Below are 27955 nucleotides of genomic sequence, written 5' to 3'. Positions count from 1 at the left end.
TGCCAGAGTATTTTATCACAGCAATAGAAAAGTAAAATACTATGTAAAGTTAGAAAATTCATTCTACAAGGTTGTCCTCTGATATTCACAAACAAGCCACAGAATTTGTGTACCTAGACATACCCCTACACACACACACACACACACACACACACACACACACACACAAAGAGCAGATTATTGTGGCATAATAATCTTATACCAGTTGAGGATACCTCTAACTTAGACCTTTTTCCAAAACCATGTTAAAATAACCATTCTATCAGCAATAACACCCAAGCAGTGGCTGTTCTGTGGCTGGCCCAGCTGCCAGGTTACTGAAAGCATATCCCACACATGCATATATTTACTTCCGAGTGCTAACTGTAGTCTGGAATCAAGTCTACCTGCACACTGACAGGTACTTTCTATGCACTGTGGTATTTTATCTAGCAAACTCGGATGCTTCTGGCAGGACAGGAATGACAACTGTGCTCTCCTGACACCTTTCCAAACTGTTCTGTATTAGAACAGAGTATTTCAGAGCCTTGGCTCATCTTAGCCTAAGGACTGATGGTGCTTGCCTCCTCACACACAACTCCTTGTAGGTTACTTAATACAGGATTCTTGGAGGTCACGATAGCATGGGTAACTTCAGAGGGAAGGTTAGGTCTAAGAGGGCAAAATGCCTTCCAAAGTAGAACTCACTCTTACTCATGTAAGAAGTATTTTCAACCCACCATGAAGTGCAAATCAGAGCGCCCACAGACACAACGGAGAGGGGACATTTAATGGGGATGCTATTAAAAGATTTAAGAAAAAGAAATCATTTGGTATCAGGGGACCGAGAAAGAATTTCTAGATGAGGTGCTGTCCTAGCTGAGACCTAAAGGATAAGACACTAGCCACCAGAGAAGTGTGGTCTCTCACACTACTAGACTGGAAGAGCCCCAGAAGCAAATGGGCAGTGTTTGGAACACTGAAAGGACATCCCTTGCCCAGGTGCAACTTACAAAGCCGTGGCTGCAGGGCTGCCCGATGAACAGACCCAGGAAAGCACAAAGACGTGGCTCTCACAAGAGAGGGGAACACAATGTCTTAGGGAAGAATGAGGCATGACCAGATCTGTCCTTTAGAAAATGTTCTCTGCTGCCAAGGAGAGTAATATACAAGAATTCATAGCTGCCTAGATGAAGCCTGACACAGCCCACAAGGAACTCTGGTTTTATCTACAGAGATTGATAACTAAATCAAATGCAAGCAAAGTGCCACCTTACCTTGGGATCCCTGAAATGGGTAAAGAATTTATAGCATTTCAGTAGTCAAAAGGAAACACATTAGCTTTATAAGTGGTTCAATAAACAGTATAAATAAATGAGGTGTGTTAATAAATGTGACAACTACTACTCCATATAGTAAGTTCTTCAAGGTCCAGTATAAACTAGTTGCTAATCATTCCTGTACATTCTTACACAGTTTCCCAAGGACAAAGGTAAATAAAGGTTAAAGCAATAAGATGATGGATTTTTTTTTCTTTAAAACTATTATGCCTTTGAACCCACAAATCAATTTTAGTATCATCAAAAGTGTGGCAAGCTATATTCCTCATGATGTGATATAAAAAACAAAAGTACAGTGGCTGGAGAGATGGCTCAGCAGATAAGAGCACCGACTGCTCTTCCAGAAGTCCTGGGTTCAATTCCCAGCAACTACACAGCAGCCCACAACCACCTGTAATTCCTGTTCCAGGAGATCCAACACTCTCATACAGACACACATGCAGTCAAAACACCAATGTACATGAAATAAAAATAAACAAATCATTTTTTAAAATAAAATAAAAGTACGTAGGACATACTTTTATCTAAAGACTTCAACCTGAGGCTCAGAAGACGGCTCAGTGGCTAAAGCACTTGACAGCAAAGTACCAGGCCCTGAGTCTGGGACCCCAGAACCCACGCAAAGCTCCTCCTAGGAGTACATATCCTAGCACTCTCACAGTGAGCTGGGAGACAGAGGCAGAGACAGATGGTCTCCTGGAAACGCATGGTCACCTACATTCCCACAGACACACACACACACACACACACACACACACATACACACAGAGATTCCAAACCCAGCAACGTTAGAGAGTACCTATCAGTCAAACAGTGTCATTTTCACAATAATCGAATAGCACATTCAAAATAAAAATTCAGAGACTCCGCTATGAATTCTTTCTCAATCCCAAACAATCAGAAAGTGTAAACACAGCCTAATATAGTATCCAAATACAGTAATAGGTAATATAAAATATAATATAGTATCCAAATATGGTAATAGATAATATAAAATATAATAAATTCTGCTTAATTTATGAAGTCTAATAGATTTTTTTTTTTACATTTATTCGTTCTAAGCATGTATGTCCATATGACATGCCCTTGAGTGTCACAATCAAAGGCCACTTGTCTGCTCTCTCCTTCTACTATGTGGGTCCTGGGATTGAGCTCAGGTCCCCCCACCCCCACCCCGACATAGCAGCAAATGCTTTTACCTGTTGAACCATCTCAGTGGCCCTTTTAGGTGGTTTAAAAATTCTTACCACTTAGTAATGTAGATTTATTATCTTAAAAAAAAAGAAAGCAAGGGCTAGAAAGATGGCTCAACAGTAACAGCACTGGGTGCTCTCATAGGACCTAGGTTCAATTCCCAGCACCCAGGCCTCACAACCAGCTGTAACTCAATTCCAAAGGATTTGACACCCTCTTAAGTCCCTGTGAACACTGCACACACGTGGTGCGCATGCTCATACACACTCATACACACAAAGTAAAAATAAATAAATCATAAAAGGGACAGTACAACCATTTGTTGACTGACTTTAGGAGTCAAGATTGCGAGCTTGTAAGGCATGAAGTTCATCCTTGTACTGCAAACTCTAGGTGACTCACAAAGCCACCAGGAACACTCTGGGGGGCAGGAAAGCCGCACAACTGGGGGACCCCGAAAAGAGCAATAGTGAGATCAAGACATATCCATACCCCGAAAATCTCATCTTAAGAGCAGCAGGAGTAAGGACTGCTCCTTCCCAGGACTGAGCTTGCATGTCCCAGGGCATGGAGTCTGTGTGACCCCCACCTTTGCCGCCCTTGAGGTAGTCTCAAAGCCTTATGACCAAATCACACAGGTTTAATTAACTTCCTCTCTCCCTGTAAAGACATATCCAGCAAGCACCTGGAATTCCTCTTGATGCAAATGAAGCATTCCCAGCACCTTGGCACCAGTCAATAACATACACTTGCCGCCCAAGCCCCTACCCACTTCCCAGGGTTTATACAGCCCTTGCTAACCTCATGAAAAGAGAGCTGCTTCACTGAAAAACATCTCAGAGAAGGCTAGTCCTCCCCAGCCCTCACTGCCATTCTAAAGTTCTGCGGAACCCACCTGCCCAATTAAGCTTCATTCCTTCAACCCAGCCCGGTGTGCAATGGTGCCTGGGTACCCAGGCGGGCAGCACTCAGCATCACTGCTGCCTCTGCACCACCTCTCTTCCTTGCTGGTCACAAGCACTTGGATGAGCCTTAGCCTCATCTGCAGCATCCTCAGCTATCAACAGACATGACCGACAAGCCACCGCTACTGGTGAGTGTACAAGGGAAGGCAGGTAGGACTGGAAGGGTTTGGGAATGTCCATTCCACAGACAAAGCAGGTGAGGCACACGGACATCGAGGTCACACTAATCCTAACTCCTGGCAGAGACTGAATGGCAGAGGGTCACCAGCACCCACCAGTGTCCCCTCCTGGTGCCGGAGCATGGATGTCACTGTCACTGACCTTCCCATGCTCCTTCCTCATGTGAGACAGATACACATCCCTCTGTGTGAACAGACGGTCACACTCCCAACACGTCCACCCGAGACTGGCCATCTTCTTGGGTTCTGTGGATTTCTTTGCAGGAGATGGAGACTTCTTTTCCAGTTTCTCTTTCCCATTCATGGACTTGGCATCCTCTCTGCCGTGGTTTGCTGAATTCTGAGTTGCAGGCTTAACGCTCAAAGGCAAGTTTATACCCAAGTTTGGAGGCCCTTCAATACTTTTCAATGTTCCATGCATAGACTGCATAGTAAAGAGAAAAGAAACGCCTATCACAAATCACACCGTTTCAACAGAATTTGACAATCATTCAGAGAAGTATCTCCTTAAACTAGAAACGGACATTTTTAAAAACATAAGGGAGAAGTCAGACATGGCGCTGCATACCTGTAACCCTAGCACTCAGGAGACAGAGGCAGAAAGATCTCTTACACAGAAAGTTCCAGGCCAGCCTGGGCTACACAGTGACCCTCTTGTCACAAAATAAATAAATAAATAAATAAATAAATAAATAAATCAAGGTGAATTAAAAACAGTGGAACTGAACATGGTAGCAAACACCTTTAAATCCACTAAGGCAGGCAGATGGCTGTAAATTTGAGGCCAGTCTAGTCCATGTAACAAGTTCTATGCAGGCTAGGGTGATATAGTGAGACTCCATCTCAAAAATAAAGGGGATGGGGAGCCAGATAAAGGAGCATTAACTGTTTTAACTTGTGTGGCGTTCAGAGGGTAACTTGCAGGAGTCGGTTCCCTCCTTGTGCCATGCAGGTCCTGGGAACGAGACCCAGGCCATTAGGCGGCAGCAGGTACCTTTATCCAGAGAGTGATCTCACTAGCCCTATAAAGAAGCATAATAATACATAACTTTAATGACTGCTCTACTATGTGTTTTAGTTCCATTTTTAACATTTACCTATGTTGTGTGCGTGTGCTGTGCTTGTGTGTGTAGATGTACACATGCCACGGTGCAAGTGCATGTGAGGCCAGGTGTCTAACGGGAGTCGAGTGTCTCATTCCACCGCTCAGGTTGGCCCTGGTGATCAAACTCAGGTCAGCGGGTGCCTTAACACTGAGCCATCATACTGACCATAGTCCCACATACTTCTCTAAGGCCTACCCATCAGCACCATTTAACACTCTCTGAAGACAGGCCCCTGTCCTGAAACATACTGGCTCTCCCCTCCCTGTGGAGACCATTTCCCACTTGCAGAACTGTTTAAGTAGGCTCGTGTGCAGAAGTGTCAAGGCCCATGATCCAGCAAGACGTGCTGCTTGGCATATTCTTGGAAACTTTGGGTACAAGTACCATCAGGGCTTGGGGGTAATTCTCACCTCCCAACTCCCCTTTACTAGGAGTATATAGTCTCTCTGAATGTACCCAGTAGGTACTCAAAAAGTCTTTTAAAATTGAGTAGTTGTTTATTATCACTAATACACTAGCCAACAAACAGCTATCCTGAACCTATAGGATTCTGAATGTGGGTGGGATAAAATCAGTAAAATGAGACCCTTTTGGCTCCTCCCATCCTAAGCCTTGAGTGTGGGGCTGAGCGCATTCCTGGCAAGCACTCCATAGGACATATGTGGCTTCCCTCCCACCTTTTATTTTGAGACAGTCTCATCAGGTTGCTGAGGCTGGCTTGCTCAGGCAAGCTTTGAACTTACGACCCCAGTAGCTGAGGTTTGGGCCAGTACCACCAGATCCAATCCGCTCTATGGAAGGCTTGGTCCCCCCGAGTTGTCAAGGATGGCATCACTCTGTACCTCCCTCCCGTGGGATGCTTTCTAAACAACACCAGCATTAGTGGACTTCTTCCACACTGTCCTTCCCAGGAAGAAAGGTGGGTGCTATGGTATTCTTGCCAGGAAAGGACATGAGAGTCACCTGGCCCACCCGTGGAGTTGAGAGCAACGTCTGATCAGGGGGAAGAAGGGAGGACAATTTCCTTACAGTCACACCTACTTATTTTCCATATACATGCCAGACTTCTATGTGCACAGAAGGTACCTAGTTTGTGCCTCAGTACACAGCTTGCCTGCTTACACTTGTGTGTATGTGTGTGCAACATGCATGCATGCATGCAAGGTTGACATGTGTCCATGGAATGACCAGGCGTCATCCGTCCACTTTAATAACTGCACTCTCTCTTCAGCAGAGTTTTTAATGTTTCTTAATACTTAAAACGCAAGGAACAGAGCCTCAATCCTTAAACTTTCCATAAGCTTCTAAGCAAATGGGAGAAGGGGCAAGGACACAAAGTAACCCTGGGGTCAGAAATCATGGAAAAGAAGTGAGAGGTCTGCCACAGCAAGGCACAGCATGAAGCACGTGCTAAATGCCGGTGTACACACTGAGTAAAAATCGAAGATCAGCTGTCTTTTTAACAAAAGGAATGCAAATGTGCCTAGCACATGCAAGATCCCTAGAACCATCTAAAAAGATAGTAATACAACTTAATTCTTTCAGACCTGATTTTTCCTTAGCTCTGTAACAGCTAACTCAGATGAGTATAAGTTAAACGTTCTCACCTAAGTGTGAATATCAGTATGTTGTGTAAGGACCTACAAAGTAAGCAAACATGGATTCTGGAAGAACAGAGACAAAATGTGAATCAAGTAAAAATGGGCCACCTCACACACACACACACACACACACACACACACACACACACACAGAGAGAGAGAGAGAGAGAGAGGAAGAGGGAGGAGGAGGAGGAGAGACAGAAAGAGAGAGAGAATGGATAAATGAATGAATGTGAGAGAGAGAGAACAGAAGAGAGCGAGAGGGGGAACAGAAAGAGATTGAGAGACAGACAGACAGAATTAATGAATGTGAGAACAGAAGAATGAGGGGGAGAGAGATACTGAGAGACAGAGAGAGAGAGAGAGAGAGACCCCAAGACCACCTCCCTAACAGCCCCCAGTCCAGTTCTGCTTCATGACTCCATCAGAGGGCATTACAGGTATCAGACAAGCTAAATATGAAACAAGAGATGCATCACTTTAAACATAAATGTGCCTCTAAAAAATTGTATTTATTCTTACCTACCAAGCATAATAACAGGAGTTTAAGGACAATAGGATTTACTTAAAATAGAACCAGTCCCATTGTCTTCTTATCACACAGGCTGGCAGGTTCAGGTAACTAAAATCAATCCAGTCCTGCGGCTCAGGGTCAGATCCACCATCTCCTTCATCCATGCTCACTATGACAAGGAGAACCACACCCCAGACACTAACTACTTGCTGATGCCAAGATTAAGTTCCGGAAACCAAGTCTCAGCAGTCTCTGAGAGGCGACCTCCGCCGAGCCCATCTGCCTCCCCTCACAGGGAAAGGTAAAAAGCCAGGGCTGACGGGTAGTGGCACTAGCCTTTGACCTTTCTTCACTTAGGAGGCAGGAGCTGGAAGACTTCCGGAAAGTCAAGGCCACCATGGTTTCCATAGCAGGCAGCCTAGCCTATCATCTTAAGACCTTATCTCAAGAAAAGCAAGCAACCTGTAATTACATATGAGCCTCTGAGGCTCCAAGTGGAGCGTGGTGCCTCTCGAGCGGGTGGAGACAAGAGAATCCAAATGAATACCAAATACTACAGCAGGTTCAACACCCAGTCGACCCTAAATGTTTACCATCAACTAACTCAGTGGCTAAGAACACTTATTACTCTCTGCAAGAGGGTGCATTTACAGGGGAACAGATGCCCTCTTCTGACCTCAGAATGTACCGGCTTGGATATAGTGCACACACATCACACAGGCAAAAACTCATACACATAATATAAATTAAAAAGAGATGAGATAAGGTATAACTATGCAGCCCTGGCTAGCCTAGAACTTGCCATGTAAACCAGACTGGCCTTCAACTCACAGAGATCCTCCTGCCTCTAACTTAAAAGTATCTGCCATCATACCTGAATTATATGGTATTTTTATAGGGAGAGAAAACAAAAACAAAAACAAAAGCCTAAAGGGTATCAAATACAATAAGAAGTTAAATGCTTATATAATTTCAAAGAGGGACCAATTTTTCTGAATGTATCAATATTTATATAAATTAGCATAACTCATCAAAACTCCTATTTCTTAATCCCGCATGACAGAATTCTCAGAACAGACAACTACAAAAGCTAAAGAGACAGCTCAGCAGTTAAGGGCACTTATTGCACGTGCAGAAGACCGGGTTCATTTCCCAGTGCCCACGCCACAGTTTACAACAGCCTGGTCCAGCCCCAGGAAAGTCTGACCTCTGCCTCCAAGGGCATTTGAACCCACATGCACATACCCACACAGACATAATTAAAACAAAAATAAACCTCATATTTTAGAGAAAACTTCACAGTCATCAGTTTCATGTACAGAGAGCCCTAATAACTTTATTATTCTCTTAAACCAGAGCATGCACACCTCTTCCTCTTCAGCAGTCTTGGGGAGACAGAGCAAGACTCCTGGGTGAACAGCACCCCAAAGCCAACTGAACGTGAAGACAGCATGTGGCAATGGGTCAGTATCCATCTCTTCCCCTCAACGTAGTAGCATGCTATACAGAAATCTGCAGCTCGGCCAGGACCTATGACCATGCATGAATCTGCAGTTCACTTAGACGGGAGGAGAGACGCGCACACACACCTTGATATGGTCCATCATAAGTTGCTTCTGGGCATATAAAAGAGAACAGTCTGGACACTTGAAAACAGACACCTTCTGGTTTTCAGTGTGCTGGTCAAAGTGGCGATACAGCAAGGTTTGCAGGGTGAACACAGTGTCGCACATGGAACATTTATAGATTATTCTAGAACAGAAGAAGCGCAGCGAAATACAGTCAGTCAGCCTCGTCTCACGTCAAAGCCACTACTTAGCATCTAAGGAACTCGGGGGTAGAAGTCATTGAGAGGAGACACACGAGAACATTTTAGCTGTGAGGCAAGCTTTTCAAGACAACCGACATCGCTCAATCGCAGCAGGTAAGTCTTCAGTTCTAAGACACACTCAGCAACATTTGTTTAGAAAGCTTAACCATGCTGCAAAGGCATGTTTGTACAAAGCCTTCTAGTACTGTAACACACGGCAAGAAACATCAAAATCAAACATTCTCTCTCTCTCTCCCTCTCTCTCTCTCTCCCTCTCTCTCTCCATCCTCCTCCCTCCTTCCCTTCTTTTTTTAAAAAAGATTGAAAAGGACAATACAACTGAACAGTGCATCCTAACCCAAGACAGAGTGTGGAGTGATTTTTGTTTCTTTTGGTAAGGTCAAACAAAACAATACAGCTCAACGGTGTTACCCTAACTAGGAAAATAATTTGATTAAAGAACTTAAGACACCCAAACTCTAATATTTGCATAGCCTGTTCTGAGTTTACATTTAAATTAGCAATTTTTTACTTGAATATCACCCTTTCTATACCAATTTTAACGCAGAAATCTGTCCGCCAGTGCACAGAGATAAAAACACACACACCACAGGAAACCCCAATGCTTCTTAAAAATGGTTCACGGTACCCATACGGTAGGCGCCACTTCCATACCCAATGCATCATCCGGATCCACCTCCTTAAGTTAATATTTAGCACTTGGAACCTTCTAAGCAAATGTCTTCTACCCAGTTAGATCTCTCCTGGAGCTCAGAGCTCCGGTACGGGTGCTCGGTGGGACTGGGGTGTGTGCAACACTCCCCCTGTGTGCAGCTGGGGCACAGCACCTCTTCCTTACTGTTCAGGTCATCCTGGTCCTTAAGGAGAGCCTGTGAAACCTGGCTCCTCTGAAAGACTGTGGAACAGGCATGAAGAGTCTAGGAGAAGCTGAGAAAAGAAGGGGAACTACTTGCTAAAGAGAACGGTGGGGAAGGGGGGAGGTAGTGCCTGGGAGTGTCAAGTGTGCAGCAAAGTTAGAGAAGGGAGGTCCACGAGCCCGTGTGTTCTCATGAGAGCTCCTCGCACAGCTTCAAACTCTACTGGACAATGCTGTCACAGACCCGCAATTCAGCCCAGCATGGTGGTGGATGCCTATATTCCCAACACTTGAAAGATGATGCAGGAGAGTTGCTATGAGTTTAAGCCCAGCCCAGTATATAGCAAATATCACTCTGGTCAGGGCTAAATAGAAAGACTCTATGTTAATGATGACAATGGTGGTGGTGGTGACAAATAATTTCTTTTATGGCTACAGTTTTAGCTCTCCTTTCTCACAGAGGACTTTGAAATGAAACCAGAAGACCACGCGTTTTTCTAAGGGCTTGCCAAAGCAGCACGTTTCACCTTCAATACAGATGGAAGAGAAAAACCCAGCTCATTCCTGTCAGGCTTTCCAACGCAGCCCAGTGCTGGTCCCCTACGATACTTCACCCTCACAGCATCAGGTGCCCAAGGATGCTATTGCCTTACTGTTTGGAGCTGCTTAATGTGAGGAGCCTCAGTGTCCAATGCAACAAACCATCACATAGAGAATATTTTTGAAAGAATGTGCTTATGAAGATTTCAGGAAAATTAAAACAAGGCAGAATATTAATTATGATATGTACACATTTCCTTACTACTGATTTGCTATATTTTTTGTGTGTGCCACATGTATACATATATGACACATATATGTGGGTATCCTTGGACGTCAGAAGAAAGTGTTGGATCCCTGACAGCTAGAATTACATGCCATTGGGAGCCCCAGACATGAGTGCTGAACTCAGGTCCTCTGGAAGAGCAGGAAGTGTTCTCAACTGTAGAGGCATCTCTCTAGTCCCATGACCACATTTCTCAAATGGTAAAGAATTAGAAAGCATAGTATTACCATTGTCTCTAGGAATGATAGTGTATATATATATATACACACACACACACACACACACACACACTATTTGTGCTTGCTTTACTACTCTGTTTATATTTATTTTATGGATTCCCTATAATCAAGATGCAAGCATTTGAAAAAAGAAAACTTTGGGATGTAGCTATGGCTCAGCCATTGAGTATGCATGGGTACAAGTATGCACTTGCGGAGGAATCCAAGTTCGGTCCCAGCATGGCCGGCCCCATGTCAGGTTGCTCACAACTGCCTATAGCTCCAGCTCCAGGAAATCTCTGGCTTCCTGCACACATGTATGTGAACACACACACACACACACACACACACACTTAAAAATAAATCTTAAAATAAAAATCACAACAGGCATGGCTCTCATTTTCTTCTTGGGGGGAAGATACAAAATCGCATGACAGGATTACATACCATCTTTCTGAGGAAGCGGATGACTGAGTTGTTGGAATATTATCAAAAAGCCTCCCTATGAAACACTACTGAGTCAGGAGCAGGAGGGAGTTTCTACAATCCCAGCAAGGGCAGAAAGAGTTGAGTTCCAGGCTACCCTGGCAACACTCAGAACCAGCTGGCATGGTGATCAGCACCGACATCCTGAATAGGGGCTGTGTGTGATGACTTTTATGAGTGTGCTTCCATAAAGGGAAGAACATATTGAGAAACAGGCCATGATGTCCCGTGTCTCCCAAGGTTGAAAGGTTGAGATGTGAGCACGCCTGAATAGACCAGGTCGTGCAAACCCAGGGACTCTGGAGCAAGGGTTCCCAGAACTGTCTCAGTACCCAGTTCTCAGCACTGCCACCATTTCTGTGGAGCAAGAAGCATTGAAAGCAGCAGTGACTGCTGCTGGAAACAGCAAATAACAAAAGGACCACACGCTCATAGAAGGGACAAACCATGAACTCAGAGCAAACTGCCTGACAACAATGGGAAAGCCTGGGGGTGGGAGGGAGAACCCCTCCATGCGAAGGCAGAGATCAGCAAGCTGGTGAGACCTGGAGTTCATGGTGCTGTATGTATGTTGGGGGGAGGGTAATGCAGCGCTGGGAAGGACTGGAAGAACACCTCTAAATCCTGTGTGTGATGTGAGCAGCTAGGCAGCCAGACCACTGGGGGCGGGGTAAGGGGGTAGGGAGTGGGGTAAGGTGGTAGGGGGGGCACTAAAGTGTACTGCAGCCTCAGCTCTCCAGATACTGCTGGACATGTGTGGGAAACAAAAACAAATAAACAGGGTCTTGGCGCCCTGGAACTGCTAATGGGAGCTACTGATTAAATCCCAGCAGGCAGGAAGCACTGCTCTCTACAATGGAACTGGTTCTCATAACCCTGGCCAGCTGACAGACACTACCTTCATGTGGGTCAGAGTCATGAGGTCATCTGTTTGATGTATTAATTAATCTCAGTGCCAAGGTCTTTTTCCAGAGACCTAGGAGGCCCCCGACCATGCTGATAGAGCAACACTGTAGGCTTCATTTCTCAGGAGCTTGCTCCAATTCTGTCCCTTATACAGCTCTCAACTTAGGAACTATCATTTCAGCCTGACGCATGCATGCTCAAAATAACATAAATTATCCAGCAGTCATTAAAGAGGGTTCAAAGTGCCCTTTTAGATAGCAGGAAAAATATGCGCACCCACATCCTGGAAAATAAGAAACAAAGCGCTTACAGATACACTTATCTGGGACACGGTATTTTGCAGGCTCAGGTNCTGAAACTGCAGGACTTCTAGTCTATGCTCACACATGTACATCCTCAGTAAAGAAGTGGATACTGAGTGGTGAAAAACTGAAGAAGTCGTTTGGGTAACTCTGAATCGGTTGCGTAACCACAGCCATCAAGCACTGCTGCGAGGGTCGGTCCCGGAAGGTGCTCTGATCCCAAGGCCACTGGCTTGTTTTTAGCTAATTCCAAATGACCCCAAACAGCCACAGGATAAGTGGTTTTACATTAGCTTGGATGGGTGAGGTAGCAAGGAGGACAATAAGCAGTACTCACTGGAGAGGCAGCTGAGGGCAGGGCTGGCCTCAGCCAAGAGCAGAGGACCAAGGACAGGACAAGCTAAGGCTGCTGACACACAGCTGCACAGGGCTGGGCCTTCTGCCTCTCATTTCACCAGAATGCCATTTTTATTTTGCAATTTGAAACACAGCAGCTTATGCCTGTGTTTAGGTATTTGCTTATTAAAGAAACCTGAGAGTAAAACAAAACAAAACAAATTAAAGACTATATAAAAAGGAAGCTGGCTCAGAGCGGGGTCACACGCCTATAATCTAGTACTGTGGGGTACAAGGTAGGAGGGCGGTGAGCTGGCAGTCAACCTGAGCTATGCAGTTCAATCCTGTCCCCAAAAAGGGGGAAAAGAAAAAGAAAATCAAAGTAATATTTTCCTATGCAGTTTCCTTCTTCCTCGGGGAATCTGTTCTAATACCCCAATGTGATCAGAACCAGAGACACCGCACGCTCTCATCAGACAGCTTCTCCAGATCGACAACATGCGCTCTGACCCACCACCTCGTCTCCTCGCCGGGGTGACAGGTAACTAGCACTGACTTCACTTTCCTCATCCACTGTTTCTGGGGAGAATCTTTGCTCCTTTGCTCTTACGCAGACTTTAGCATACGGTGCTATCTTCCGAGGTCTGGGACTGTAGCTTCTTTCCTTCTTTCTCTTTTGGTTTTTTTGTTTGTTTGTTTGTTGTTTGAGACAGGGTTTCTCTGTGTAGCTCTGGCTGTCCTGGAACTCACTCTGTAGACCAGGCTGGCCTCAAACTCAGAAATCCGCCTGCCTCTGCCTCCCGAGTGCTGGGATTAAAGGCGTGCGCCACCACTGCCCGGAGTAGCTTCTTTCCTTAAAGGAAGTGGTCTACTGCTTCTCTTGGGCAGTGCTGGCACCACCCTCGCCAAGCTGCCTACTAAGGCTGCCAGGCAGGCGGCATACAGAGCATAGACATGCTGGACAAAGGGTGTTCATGTTGTGATGAAGCAGGGCAGGAAGGGACCCTGTGATCTAGACCAGGGTATAATTTAGAACCTACAAATAGCTTACTTCTAGAATTTTGCACTTAATAATTTCGGTCCATAGCTGACCCTGGTTAACAGAAATTATAAAAATGTAAATTGTGAATAAAGGGCAGGGGAATACTGCATTCTATAAAACCTCCCTTAAAGTAAAACTATAAAAATTCTAGACCTACTGTGCTCAAACTTGAGCAATACTGTTTTAACTTATCTTAAACTACTACACTCTGTTTCCAGTTTATAACTACTGACCAGACAGAATATTTGATTTATTTAAATGAAGAACCAATAGTGATATTCATTGTGAGGAAAAGGGTGTGCTAGTTTACACAAGTTTTCCCAGTGTAAACACTGGAGACACGTTCACTAATTTCATCAACCCCTGTCCCTGGAAGAGGATGTCCCTTCCAATGTGAATCCCCTAATTTGTCATTTGCCTCCCTTTGAGGATCAATACACAAAACATCAGGAAAAAGACCTATTTGAATAAATAGATTTTAACTGTTTTACTAAACAGTCATTTGTATATATCTAATCATATTTCCCCAAACTTAAAAAACAAAACAAAACAAAACAAAAAACCTGGACATTATATGTGTGTGTGAAATAAAGAAGTACAGGTATTATATTGCATTATCTACATCTCTTTCCCTTGTGGATCTTCAATAATGGAGTTACACACAAAATTGCACCAAAATACTGGCACAGCTAATGTAACCTCCCAGTTAGCACACTTCACACAGCCATAATGAGCCCAGAAATAAAATGACCACCACCAAGCAAGCACACTGTGTGTGCACACGTTTCTCACACACTGAGGAGCAAGCAAATGCTCATGGAGTTCCTGCACATGCCACTCAGGTACCTCAGGCTACAAACTTGAACCACTCTGCCTCCTTCTAATCTCCCAGACCACAGGGCACAGCTGACCTGGCACTTATAGGAGAGGTCCCAGGCTACACAACTGGCAGATGGTGGAACATAGGCCTGCCCCTGTGCCCACCCTCCTCCTCCTCCTCCTCCTCCTCCTCCTCCTCCCTTCCCCTCCACTGACTGGCCCTTGCAGCAGACAGGCAGGTAGACCTATCTGTTCAACAACCCTGAAGCAAAAACATTAAGTAAAATCAAATTTACTTCCACTAATCAATGACCTGTCCTAGCTATAAAGTTAAATTCAGTTACCAGTGTCTCCAGCTGACTTCGCCTTTTGAATGTTGCTGGGAAAGGCATATGCTACCATAAACAGACCACAGAAATATGGAACATGACACAGTTTGGGATTTCTGTTTTTATATTTTATAATTGTTCTAAAACTTACTTGCTAAAAAAATCATCTTAAGAATAAAAAGGGTGAGTATTCATTTGCTGAGTGGATACTAATGCTGAGAGCGAGAATAACAGTGACATCTTGAGACAGAGACTTTCCCTGGAAAAGGCAGAATGACTTGCTGAGCTAAGAGCAGAACTTCACACGTCACAATTAACACAGCCAATAAATGTCCAGGTTTCAAACTGCCTTTGCTACAATGACAACCTCCTCTAAATGAGCACTAGAGCAGCAGAGTAAACTCAGCCATGGGGTGACTTACTTTGGTTCTCCTATCTTGACGCCAGGATGCTGCGTGTAGGCGTGGGAATGTGTACTTGGGGCAGACTTAAACGCCATTGGACAGATAGGGCACTTGTAGAAGACTTCACAGTGAGAGCCTTGAATGTGAGACTTCAGTGCAGCCACATCAGAGTACACAACATTGCAATGTACACATCTGTTAGAGAAACAACACTGTCATTAGCACAGACAACCGAACACCAAGAGTGACGTCACTGTGTCAACAGGGTGACATGAACATATCTCACAGCCCGCAGAGGTTTCTTTTCCTGGCTTTTGGAAAGTACTTTGCCTTTTCTGCTTGCAACACAGTAAAGACAGTTCTGTGTTTAAGAGTGTAGATCACGAAGTACAAATGGTATGTGTGTGTGTGTGTGTGTGCGCGCGCGCGTGTGTGTGTGTGTTGAGGCGAATGGACCATGAGGGCCTGATCAGAGGTCAGGACCAGGGGGCACAGCAAGACTGTGGTGATCCTGGATTAGGGAAGGACATCGTGTGCTGGACTTGACTCTAGAGCCTGACGTTACCACCTGTCACCTTAGTGCCATACAAAGGACCTTCCCAATGACAGAGGCCTTCAAATCTGCACCTACATACCCTCAACAGAGGGACAAAGAGGGGTACATGAAAAGGGTATGACCCACAGTCTCCTGGCACACACTGGTGTGGTCAGTGTATCTTCTATCTGCACTGCCTGGTGACCCAAAGGGTGGTAAAAGTCAGCCACCAGGTTTTGTCTGCAGGAAAACAAATCGATTGACTGTGTTCATCATATTTGGTCTTTAAATTCCATCTTCTGAAAAATGAGCATCTCTGAAAGAACAGGCTGCGTGCGAGCTTCTGAATCTCTGAGTATGAGAATCAGCTCACTCCCCGCAAGAAGCTAACCCCACAAAAACAAACTTCGAAACTATGACACCCACCCAACCCACTCATCTCTACCCACCCCCACCCCCAATTCACCCATCTCTAAACACGGACTCTCAGCAATGCCGGTAACACCTCCATTTTCAGGGACTCTTCCTGCTACACATATGGAAACTTAAGAATGCTCACCACAGCTCTTGGGACCCATCTGAGAGAACATGCCTCACATGTGAGTGGACAAACATGTTCCTAGTCACACGTATGCAAGTCACCTATGAAAGAAATCTGACAGGGCCTGCCCTCTGGGACACCATGCCAGACACTTCTACCCTTCCAGGCTTAAAGGCACATGGACCCATGGAGGCATCTCCTATAACGCCACACAGAGGGCGTGTTCTACAGAGCAGAGCACTGTAGGCTTTGCAGGCATTTTAGAAGACCGCAGGGTAGCCTAGTTTCATTGTTTTGGAATTTTGGAGTTTTTTTGTCTGTCTGGGTGGTTTTGAGACAGGGTTTCTCTGTGTAACCCTGGCTGTCCTAGAACTTGCTGTGTAGAGAAAGCTGACCTTGAACTCAGAGATCTGCCTGCCTCTGCCTCCCACATGCTGGAACTAAAGGCATGCACCACTACTGCCAGGCAGTTTCACCGTCTTAGGGCACAGTGTGCGGCAATTCACTAACACACTGAGAACAAGAGAATAATAGGAAGCTCAGCGTCTTATCAGGAGCACTGCTCTCAACACAGAAGCCATCCCAGCATACTGAACTCCTTCTGGGTCACCTTACAGTTTGTCCGGAACAGTGCATGCTCCTGTCTGCAGATACTTGTTTGTAAAATAAGAACTGAACAGTGCAGTTTAGTCTCACCTTCCCCTAGAAGCTATCGACTAGAGGGGTCAGGGTACTGACTGCAAGAACTCAATTCTTGGCCTTGGTGAGGAGACCCACAGTGAAATCAGGCACATCCAAGAGTGTGTGACCACAGATAGAGAGACGAGACTCTGAGGCTGGGGCCGATGGTTACATCTGCCCAATGCCACCCGAATGCTGCCCAGGGTCAACCTTATCACAGGCATAAGCCATCTTCCCATCAGACATAGGATTAGGTTGCATTGAAAACAAAAGACCAAGACAGAAAGGAGCAAGGAAAGGTGTGCTGCTGACACTCCAGAGCCACTTGGCACAGGAGAAAGCTTCATGGGCACAGGCAAAGTAAAATATGGTTCTGAGTTGGCAGCAGAAGTGGCAGGGACTCGGTCGATCTAAAAGGAACCACAGAGGCCAAGGGAAACAGAGGGAAGAGAAAGAGCAGGATAGGTCCAGGGTACCGGAGGCCAACGAGTGAGGATTTCAGATACCCCTTGTAGTGGCTATTCCTGGTTGTCAACTTGACTATATTTGAAATGAACTACAATCCAGAATTGGAAGGCTCACCAGTGGACCTAATCTGGAGACTGGGAGATAGAAGTTTCTGATCTGGATCTTGGTATGGAGATCTTGAGACACAGTGGTGATTGAATCCAGAAGATTAAGACAGGGAGATCGCCGAGTCCAAGATCATCTGGGATTAAAGTTGTGGTGGCACACACCTTTAATCTGGGCTACACCTTCTGCTGGTGACCATATAAGGACATTGGAAGAAGGGAGTCTGCCGTGTGGGACTCAGCAACTGCTAGATCCTTGGACTTCCATTCACAGCTACTACTGAACCATTGTTGGAATTTGAACTACAGACTGTAAGTCATCAATAAATTCCTTTACTATATAGAGACTATCTGTAAGTTCTGTGACTCTAGAGAACCCTGACTAATACACCCCTTTTAAAGAAAATTAAATTCAGGATCCATGACTCATGGGGCCTGTGCCGGCCTAGGGCAAAGAATGCATGGGGTTTTGAGATTTGCATCAAGACGGTCTCTCGTGTTTCTTGGGTGTGTGCCATCTCGAGACTCGAGTGTGGGGGGAGGTGTCTCCCCACGGAGGTCTTTCACCTTGAGTATCACAACACTACCAAGCTTCAGCCTTACAAGTTCTGGGATGACAGGCATGTGCCACCGTACCTACTTCTACTATTTTTTGATTAAAAAAATGTTTACAATATACAACCCTGGGGGCTGGAGAGATGGCTCAGCGGTTAAGAGCACTGACTGCTCTTCCAAAGGTCCTGAGTTCAATTCCCAGCAACCTCATGGTGGCTCACAACCATCTGTAATGGGATCTGATGCCCTCTTCTGTTGTGTCTAAAGACAGCTACAGTGTACTCATATACATAAAATAAATCTTTAAAAAATAAAAATAAAAAGTTGGAACATTTAATAATAAAAAAAAACAAAACAAAACAATATACAACCCTATAATAATCTCTTCCTAAATGTATGTATCAGGAGACAGGAAAATTCAGAAGAATACTTGACTTTTATTTGTAATTGACATTTACTACTCGTTAAGCAGAATCCAGACATGGCTGGTCAGTATTTAAAAGACAGACACAATAGGACCAAAGAGATAAGCACCTCCCTCAGAAGGAACAGATGCAGGGTTGGGAGCCTAAAGAAAACCTCTAGAAAGAACATACAGAGACAAGGAGGCGGGGCAGGAAACAAGGCAGGACCGAGGCTGCCAAGCCCAGTCAAGAAACATCAACCACTTCAGTACTTCAAACAGAAGGAGGACTGGGCATGGTAGCACTGGTTTTTAGTCCCAGGCTAAACTGTTTCAAGGCAGCTTGGGCTACAATATAAGACCCTTCATCAATAAAGGGGGGTGGCAGGGAAGGAAGGGCAGGAAAATATTTTAAAGTTTTATATTTTTTTTCTGAAGAAGTCAACGTAAGCCAGGCAGTAGTGGCACAGGCCTTTAAACCAAGCACTCAGAAGGAAGAAGCAAGAGGATGTCTGAGTTCAAGGCCGGAGGTCTATAGACTATGGTCTAGGACAGCCAGGGTTACACAGAGAAAGATCTCAAAAACAAAAGGGGGGGGGAGAGAGAGAGAGAGAGAGAGAGAGAGAGAGAGAGAGAGAGAGAGAGAGAGAGCGCGAGCGAGCGAAAGTCGCTCGAGCGAAGGAGGGTAGGACAAATCAACATGAAGTAAACTCCCCATAAAAGAGCACAGCAGGCGGGCCCGGGGACACTGATAACCCAGCCCTGGAGAGTTAAAGACAGTGTCAAGCCAGCCTAGCCTACTTAGCTAGCTCCAAAACAGCCAGGGGTTCACAGTAGGACACCGAAGCAAAAGCAAATTCACAAACCCTCTAACTTGTTTTCCTAGTTTGAATCCCTCCAGTCCAGTGGGGAAAATCTATAGTTAATAAAAAATGTCAAATTTTGAAATGTCAAATTGAAAGCACCCAACTTAAATTGGCCTGGGACAAATGAAGGACAGAACACTTTACACAGTGAGGTGCAGGCTTTCAGTCTACATGAGAGATTTCAGTTTTAGGAAAGACACCAGGAATAACTCAGAGCACAGAAGGCTGTCCTCTATTCATTCCAATTTAGCCTTTGTTTCACTGAGGAAATGTAGGAACAAACAACGCTCGGCAGAGACCAGCGGTGAGTGCACGAGTCACAGCTGCTTCCCTGGCTGTGCACGTAATCCGCTCACAGTTCCCAAGCACACGTAAGAACCAAAGGAGCCAAAGGAGCATTCTGTGTGGGTCTGTGGAGCATCCTGTTTAACTGTCACATCCCAGGGGGTCGGAGGCAGGTCATTCCCCCACAGCTACTTGGGTACCACAGAGAACAGAGGAATTTCTCACAAGTTGTGACAAGCAAATCTAGCCCAAAGGGAAAAAAACAAAAACAAAAAACAAAAAACAAAAAACCCTGGCTTCTTGTTTTCTAAACTAAAGGTTTCCAGGTTAGATCTCAATCCATAAAGCATGTGTGCACCACAAATGTGGAGGCATAAGATTAAACTTAGTTAGAAAACTAAGCAGAGGGGGGCTGGAGAGATGGCTCAGCAGTTAGGAGCACTGGCTGTTCTTCAAAAGAACCTGTGTTCAATTCCGGGCACCGACACGGCAACTCACAACCATCTGTAACTCTAGTTTTAAGGGATCTGAGCTCCTCTTCTGACCTCATCAGCCAATATACACACATGGTGAACAGACATACAAGCAGGCAAAACACCTACACCCATAGAACAAAAAGAAAGAAATCTTAAGAGGAAGAGGATGGGAAAGAAGAAAGAAAACTGGGCAGAGCCACCCAGGAATTAGTGATCTCCAAATATAAACCAAACTAAGATAAAGTCATCAAACCACGCCAATGTTTATAAACCAGGTGACGGGATTAGGACTGAGCAAAAACCACTGCACATCAACAGTCTAACCAAACAGTAAGATAAGCCTGTGCCACTGTGACACCTCTGCTGGAACAAAGACATTATGTCACCCAAGACCATTCCTTGAGGGATTTTCACGAGATCAAGGTAAGTGGGATGGGACCATATTTAAGAAACAAAGTCTGAGAACAAAGTAGATCATCACCTGACACTGGCTAAAGTAACATGAAAGTCTCCAGATGTCAAAAACTACACATCTGGGGATCTCCAGCATCAGTGTAAAGATGAAGAGGCTGGACCTGTGGGGGAGGAGGATACTCCAAAGGGGAGGATATGCCTTTAAATGGATGAACTGGTCATAATACGATTTATAACTGAAATCAATGCACCCAAGCCCAAAAACATAAAGTTGGACATTAAACTCAAGGGGAAACTCCAAAGATGGATATCAGAAAAGGTTATTCACCGGGCCCTTCTGTGTGGCTACCGCAACCCATTATGCCTGTATTTGTTAGGAAGGAAATAGTGAGAGATACAGAAATGCAGAGTACTCCTGCAGAGGACAAGTGAGGAGAGCGGCAATGAGGATGCAAAGGCTGCTTGCTGGTCGTCCCCAAGCTCCATGCATGCATCTACCTTATCCTCATCTGTATGGACTGGCAAGGCCAACGGGGCATTAAAGGATTCAAATAGATTAACTCAACTACCAATGATTCCCAGAGGATCTGTGAGCCGTAGTATCGCCCAGTAACCCTGAGAATTACACATGTGCACAGGCCCGTCAAAATCGCAGTGCAGTTATCAGTGAACGACATACTGACCGAAAACCAACTCTCCGTGTGTAGTGCAGACAGTTCTTGGTGACGTGGTTCTGGAAGTGCACCGACCTGCAGATGGCCCCGCACTCAGGGCAGGTGTAGGGAGATTTGTGCTGATGGATTCTCTGGTGTGAAGCATAGCTGCACTGGTTAGGAAGCAGCATCTGGCAGACAGTGCAAGTCTTCTAAATAAACCAAAGGGGGAGACACGATTGGTCCTGCTAGGCACGGCTGATATGCAAATCACCTTAGTCAAGCAGTACAGTTAGTTATGCGGCTCATCCTAAACACTGCAATAAAGGACTCTAATGCCCGAGGGAAGAGCAAACCAGAAGGTTACATGTTACTGTCATCCTGTAAAACAAAAATAAGAATTACTACAGAGGCAGGCTTCTGCCAAAGTGTGAGATAAAGAAAACACCGCTTCAATGTTTCCAGTTCTGTCTCTTTTGCATTTTTGTCCCAGAGCAAAAGGTTAAACAAGGTCTTCCTGTAAACTGTGCTTACAGATAAACTCTACGGCACACTTCCGAGCTCACAGGCCCAACAGGAGCTGCAATTCCCACAATCCAGAACTTGCCTCAGGAAAAAAGAAATTAACCCCAGTTAATCCAATTTCTTCTTCTTCTTCTTCCCCAGTCACTTCAATTATTTAAATCTTAAATTCAGGAACACAAAAAGAATGGCTTAGGAGCTGACTTTCTTCTTACACCTAAGTTGGCCTTTAAATGGATGAACTGGTCATAATACGATTCATAATTGATTTCAAAGCACCCAAGCCCAAATACATAAATTTGGACATTAAACTGAAGTTTGCAGAGCATAAGAAATTTTACAAAGCTTAAAATCTGACTGTATTAAAATAAAGATTGGCCGGGCCTGGTGGCGCACACCTTTAATCCCAGCACTCGGGAGGCAAAGGCAGGCGGATTTCTGAGTTCGAGGCCAACCTGGTCTACCAAGTGAGTTCCAGGACAGCCAGGGCTACAAAGAGAAAGAAACCCTGTCTCGAAAAACAAAATAAATAAATAAATAAATAAATAAATAAATAAATAAAGATTGAAATCACCTTCAAAGAAAAAAACTTCACGAATTATCAGAAAAACTAATAAACTGAATAAAAATATTCAGTCCGTATAAACTGACTACCATACTGGAAGCAAGTTCAAGAGAATGAAGTGCACACACTCCTCAGACATCTGTTCCAAAGCAAATGCTGCTTACATTCTGAGACAGACCATTTGCACTAAAGTCAAATTAAAAATACCTTCAGACTGACAGCAATTTAAAAAATATTTTTTAATTCTTCATGGTTATTTTGAATGAAGCCCAAAAATTTAAGTTTAGGCTTTGAAGTGACTTATATTAAGAAATATAACAACTCACTTGAAAGTTATTTCTTGGCTTTTCTCCTGAAAGGACTAAAATACAAGTTTTATCCCATAAAATGTTTATTACAATCACAAAGTAAGAGCAGTACAGGCAACATTGATGAGGTTAGTTAACAGATGCCACTCCTGGGGACACACTCTTCAAAGGTAACACTTGCCACAACAAGGGAAACCAGTGGACAGTGGTACTGGGTACGAGCCTGCTACCAGGAGGCAGGCATCGCAGTCCCTCGCTTCGTTGACTACGGGTCTTCTAGCTTCCTTCCGTCCCAAGCCATTATCCCGGGTGTCCGCACTCCCACAGGCATCCCAGGAGATGCACTTACTTGGACATAAAACTCATGCTTTCATTTCTAAAAGAAGTCAAAAACCATTATCCATATATGTCTACACATACACATATGCATACATCCATAGCTGAATGCACATCTCATGTATGTATATAGATATAAATATACATATAGACATGGACTGGCTCCATTTCACCATGAGCCAAGCAGTGAATTAAGTTCTTTAAATACATTAGGAACTTTATATAGATTTAAATATTAATACATCGTATCATTTATTTCTCATAATCTATGAAGTCAGTAATACTTCCATTTTACAGAGGAGATAAGGCTTAATGACGTTAAGAAACGTGACCTAAGTGCTACAAAGTGCTAACAGCAGGAGTCCGCCAGGCTCTGGTGGTGGTGGAAAGAGCGGAATGGGGTCACAGGAGCTGAACAAGCACAAAACATCAAGTTGAAAAGCTTAAATAATAAAACAGAATGCCAAAGATGACCCATTTGTGTTAAGATGAGAAATCAGTCTCTCTTCCCCCATGGCTTCGCCCCTATCTAAAGCAATGTGATTATACTATTTTATAATAGTACAAAGCTAAAAGGAAAGAAAATCTCAAAGAGCAATGGCCATGTGTTCCATTAAAGCTAAACACTTACATTATCATCCGTCACGATTTAATAACAAACAGTTGCTCTTTATAATACATATAAAATACACAACTTGTTCTATCGACATCACTGGCATCACCATTACCACAACTCCCTCCCTCCCAACTATGCACAGCCAGCAGCTGAGGCTTCCCACCCATATCAGAGCCAGAAGGAAAGAGTCCAGCCTCAAGCCAAGCCTGAGAGTCCTGCAGCTCTTAGGCTGGGAGGGTGTGGACAATGATCCCAGCAGAGGCACGGGGATCTTACCTACAGTGTATACAGGGGCACACGCACCGGTGTGCACACCCCACACCTACTCCTGCGTTCCTCTCTTGGTTACTGTTGCGTGCCTCACCTCCATTCCATTTTGCATTCCATTCAGAAGCACTCTCCTCCATGTTGCATGCTACCCATGTTTCTGAACTCTTAGGACACTGTCTGCTTAACTACTCAGCCTCAGGTTGCACCAACTGTCCTTGTTGCAGAGAGTGGAAGTGGGCGTCCATGGCACCAAAGGGGAGAGCGATTGATTCCACTAGCCCTTCTGGGATGCTTTGAATACAAGGCAAAAATGCGTGTTCTCTGGGCTTAGGGGACACACTGAGCACAGGAGAGCATGTGGATTCTCTGTGGTTTAACCGAATCTGACTTTCCCTTCCTTTTGGTTTAAAGTCAAAGGAATTTTTCCTTAATTGGCACAGACTGAGGCTGCTCGTCAACTCAGTAGGAGAACCAGCAGTTTAGCTCAGCAGTGCGTGGCCTGCAAGAGAAGAAACCAGAAGAAATACATATGTGGATTTATGTCTCTGAAAATTAGGCTTACTGTCCTCAGAACACGCACTGTTTGTGATGCTTGGGCAAAGCAGCTCGTTTCTTCTCTGGGGGCCACCTCATTTGCTCAGGGAATTTAAAAAAAAAAAAACAACAACAACAAAAAATAAAATAAATAAAAACCCTAATCTTACTTGTCAACAGTAAAGCAGCACTAGAAAGCTGGGAAGGGTGGCTGAAAAGTCACAGTCCCCACAGCCTGGTGGGCCAGCGGCCAGGAGCCTGAAATAGAGCACAGGATGGAGGAGGGGCAAGGCCTTCTGTCCCTTAAGAGGTTGGACTGTGGGGCTCAGCACCTGATTTGCATAGGTGATTACCTATTACCTGAGCAACAAGGAAAACAATGCTGTGTTTCAATTTGTCCTTTTAGGGAGCAACACAGCCAGGGAAAGGTAACAGGGGAAGGGTGAGAAAGTCTATAGAGACCACCAGGGCCCAGAGCATCCCCTCACAGGTAAACTTAGAGCTCAGGCCTGCAACACACAGGATGCAGAAGCCAGGACGCTGAAGCTGAGGGGGCGTGAGGAGGACCAGATGCAAAGTCAATTGCCCCTGCCTTTTACTACCGTTGCACACACTGGGTCTACAGTGAGAAATGGTCTCTAGTCAAGCAGAGCAGTTCCTTTCCTGGGTTTCAGTTTCCCAGTGAGCTCAGGGAGAGAGCACCTTATTCCCAGACCTCATTTAAATTGGGGATGACACAAAGCACGTACCACACACACTGACTGTATGTATACCTCTTGTTCCCAGAGCTAGTGAGCAGTTCTTCCCAAATCACTTGCCGCAAGCGAAACTCCTAGTGAGAACTGGCTAAATGAGGTAATTCACAGACAGACAGACACACGGCAGACACACATACTTAGAAGATTACTTCGAGAGAATACAGGTTCCCTGAGATGCAGCAACACTGCCATGTAAACTGAGGCAAGACAGAATTAGCAGGTTAGGAGAGCAGTGCCCAAAAAAAAAAAAAAAAAAGTCTTCATCTGAAAGCCAGTGGCCCACATCTGTAACCCCTGCATTTGGGCAAGAGAATCACTAGTTCAAGATCAGCCTGAGTAACAGCAGAGTCTGTCTAAACTAAAAAGCCCAAAGGTTGTGGGTACAGCTTGCCAGAGATGCTCCTGCCTGCCTAGTGTGCCTAAGGCCTTGGGCTGACTCTGCGACATGGAGCTGGGGGGCGGGGTGGAAAGGGAGAGGCAAGCAAGGAGACTTAATCTTCTGATGATGACAGGGGAACTGCGCTCTAGGACTTCAAAAGAAAATGCTTGAGAACAGTTTATCTAGAAAGGCGAACGGGGCGGAGACAGCTCAAAAGAATTTAATATATAGCATGCCAGATTTAGAGGCCAGGAAGGAGACTCGAGCTGGCTCAGGAGTTAAAAGTGCTCACTGATCATCCTGAGAACCAGATCCCATCACACATATTGGGCAGTTCACAATGGACTCTTCCTCCAGCTCCAGGGGCTCTGGCCTGCTACACCTACCCACACATGCTCGAACACACACACAGGCACACACACACACAGGCACACACACACACAGGCACACACATAGTCACACACACACAGTCACACACATGCACAGAGTTAAAAATATGGCACATGTGTGTCACAGCATCCCAGCATCCATGTGGAGATCTGAGAACAATTGGCAGGTTTGGCTCTCGCCTTCCTGTGCAGGCAGGGATTGAACTCAGGTCCTCAAGCTACCAAGTACACTGACTGCTGAGCCATCTCACCAGCTCCAAAAAATAAAAAATATATTTGTTAATTGCTTAGAGAAACTGGAGAGGTGACTCAACAGTTTAAAAAGGCCCTGGCTGCTCTTGTAGAAGATCCAGCACCCATGCTGAGTTGCAGCCGGCAGCCATTAATATTCCCAGTTCCAGGGATGCTATGCTCTGACCTCCGTGGACAGCAAGCATGCATGTGCTGCACAGATGCCATACACATGAGATAATTTTAACTATTAAAAAGAATACTTTAGCTGCCCACAAAGTTCTTGAGACTGAAACGAGGAATCAGCCTCTAAACATGAGGAGCAAGCAGACATGCCTTCGATATCTATGGCACTTCTGAGGCCAATGCCAACCAAGGCTGCACTCTGCGTTCCTCGGGTCCCCAACCGTCAAGTCTTAGGGTCCAGGAAAGCGACAAAATGAAGGAGAGGCAATGAGGCAAGGACACTGCCCAGCTCTGCCACATTTGTTGGACATTTGTTTTTCCAATTACAAAATAAGAAAGTGTCCAAGAGCCTGTTACAGTCTGCATTTACAGTCGTGTGAGACCTATGGAAACATGCTTTCCAACTAAGAACGCATTTAAAACTAAACGTGCACACATGTGCATTTGGGAAGGGCCCAGGTTAACATGAGGCATCTTCCTAACCCTTCCCCAGCTTCTGTCTAAGACAGGGGCTTTCCCTGGCACTTGGGGCTCAATGATATGGCTGTACTGGTCAGTCAGCCCCAGAGTCCTCTTGCTGGGCTCCCCCTTCCCAGCACCGGGACTGGGCTGCCAGGCCAAGCAGCCTGCATTTGGCTAAATGTCGTCATGCTTCACTAGGAGGTGAAGCACGCATTCCAGTGCATCTCGGCATCAAACCTGCAGACATCAGTTCCTGCACACTTCCCCGGCAGGATTGCTTCTCTGGCTCTCTATGCACTCGCTGCCTCGCTTGAGGCACCCGAAGCAGGTGTGAAAGGGTAGCCCCAAACTGCAGCCTGTGTTTGTGAGTGCTGTGAGTGCAAGGGTGTGCCTGACAGTGCATGTGAGCACAAGTGTGCATCCTGAGTGTGCATTTGAGTGCATGTGTGAATGTGTGTCACCTGCCCACAGCTCTGTTTTCATTACACTGCTCCATCCCATGCTGCAAGGAAGAGCCGATCCTCTCCCTCAGCTGCAGAACCTACCAGGCATGTATGGGGCACACAAAGTACCCCTATACATAAAACAAATAAAGTGTTTATGAATAAAGAGTAATAAAGGAACTCACCAGATATCAACTCCTTGATGACACACACAAGCACACACACGTGCATGGACACAGGTACAGATGCCCATGAGCACACACACATTTCTTAAAATACTTAATTTGAATGTGTTCTGCCTGCATGTGTGTATGAGCAACACATGCATGCAGTACCCGCAGAGGTCAGAAGGGGGCATCAGATGCCCTGGAACTGGAGTTATAGACAGTTGTGAAGGCCGCGCGGGTGAGAAGCAAACCAGGGTCCTACCAAGGGCAGCGAGTGCTCTTTGCTAATCCGCCTCTCCAGCCAACACTTTTGTAATAAAACAAAACAAAACCCAGAACTATGGTACAACCATATGCCTGCAGTACTACACAGCAATAAAACAGAACAGACTACAGAGGGTCCTAAACTAGTTGTGATTGGCTCAGAATATTCTAAGTCGGGCTGGTGAGATGGCTCAGCGAATAAGATCACCCGATTGCTCTTCCGAAGGTCCTGAGTTCAAATCCCAGCAACCACATGGTGGCTCACAACCATCTGTAACGAGATCTGACTCCCTCTTCTGGAATGTCTGAAG

At 45.2% G+C, this 27955-nt stretch overlaps 1 protein-coding gene across 6 annotated transcripts in view; it reads right to left on the bottom strand.

The window, feature by feature from the left end:
- Znf532 (zinc finger protein 532) overlaps positions 1–27955 on the bottom strand; it is a 107397-nt gene that overhangs the window by 28792 nt on the left and 50650 nt on the right. For all 6 annotated transcript variants that reach the window (XM_029546830.1, XM_021214564.2, XM_029546829.1 and 3 more), the window contains 4 exons: positions 21245–21426; positions 15252–15428; positions 8468–8630; positions 3800–4081 (listed from right to left, as the gene is read on the bottom strand). In XM_029546830.1, coding sequence (XP_029402690.1) covers positions 3800–4081; positions 8468–8630; positions 15252–15428; positions 21245–21426 — 804 coding nt within the window. The remainder of the gene's footprint in view (positions 1–3799; positions 4082–8467; positions 8631–15251; positions 15429–21244; positions 21427–27955) is intronic.

Source organism: Mus pahari, chromosome 15 (assembly GCF_900095145.1).
Source record: "Mus pahari chromosome 15, PAHARI_EIJ_v1.1, whole genome shotgun sequence".
Taxonomy (NCBI): Eukaryota; Metazoa; Chordata; class Mammalia; order Rodentia; family Muridae; genus Mus; species Mus pahari.
The sequence above is the reverse complement of the archived record's forward strand: the minus strand, read 5'-3'. Positions and strand labels throughout refer to the sequence as shown.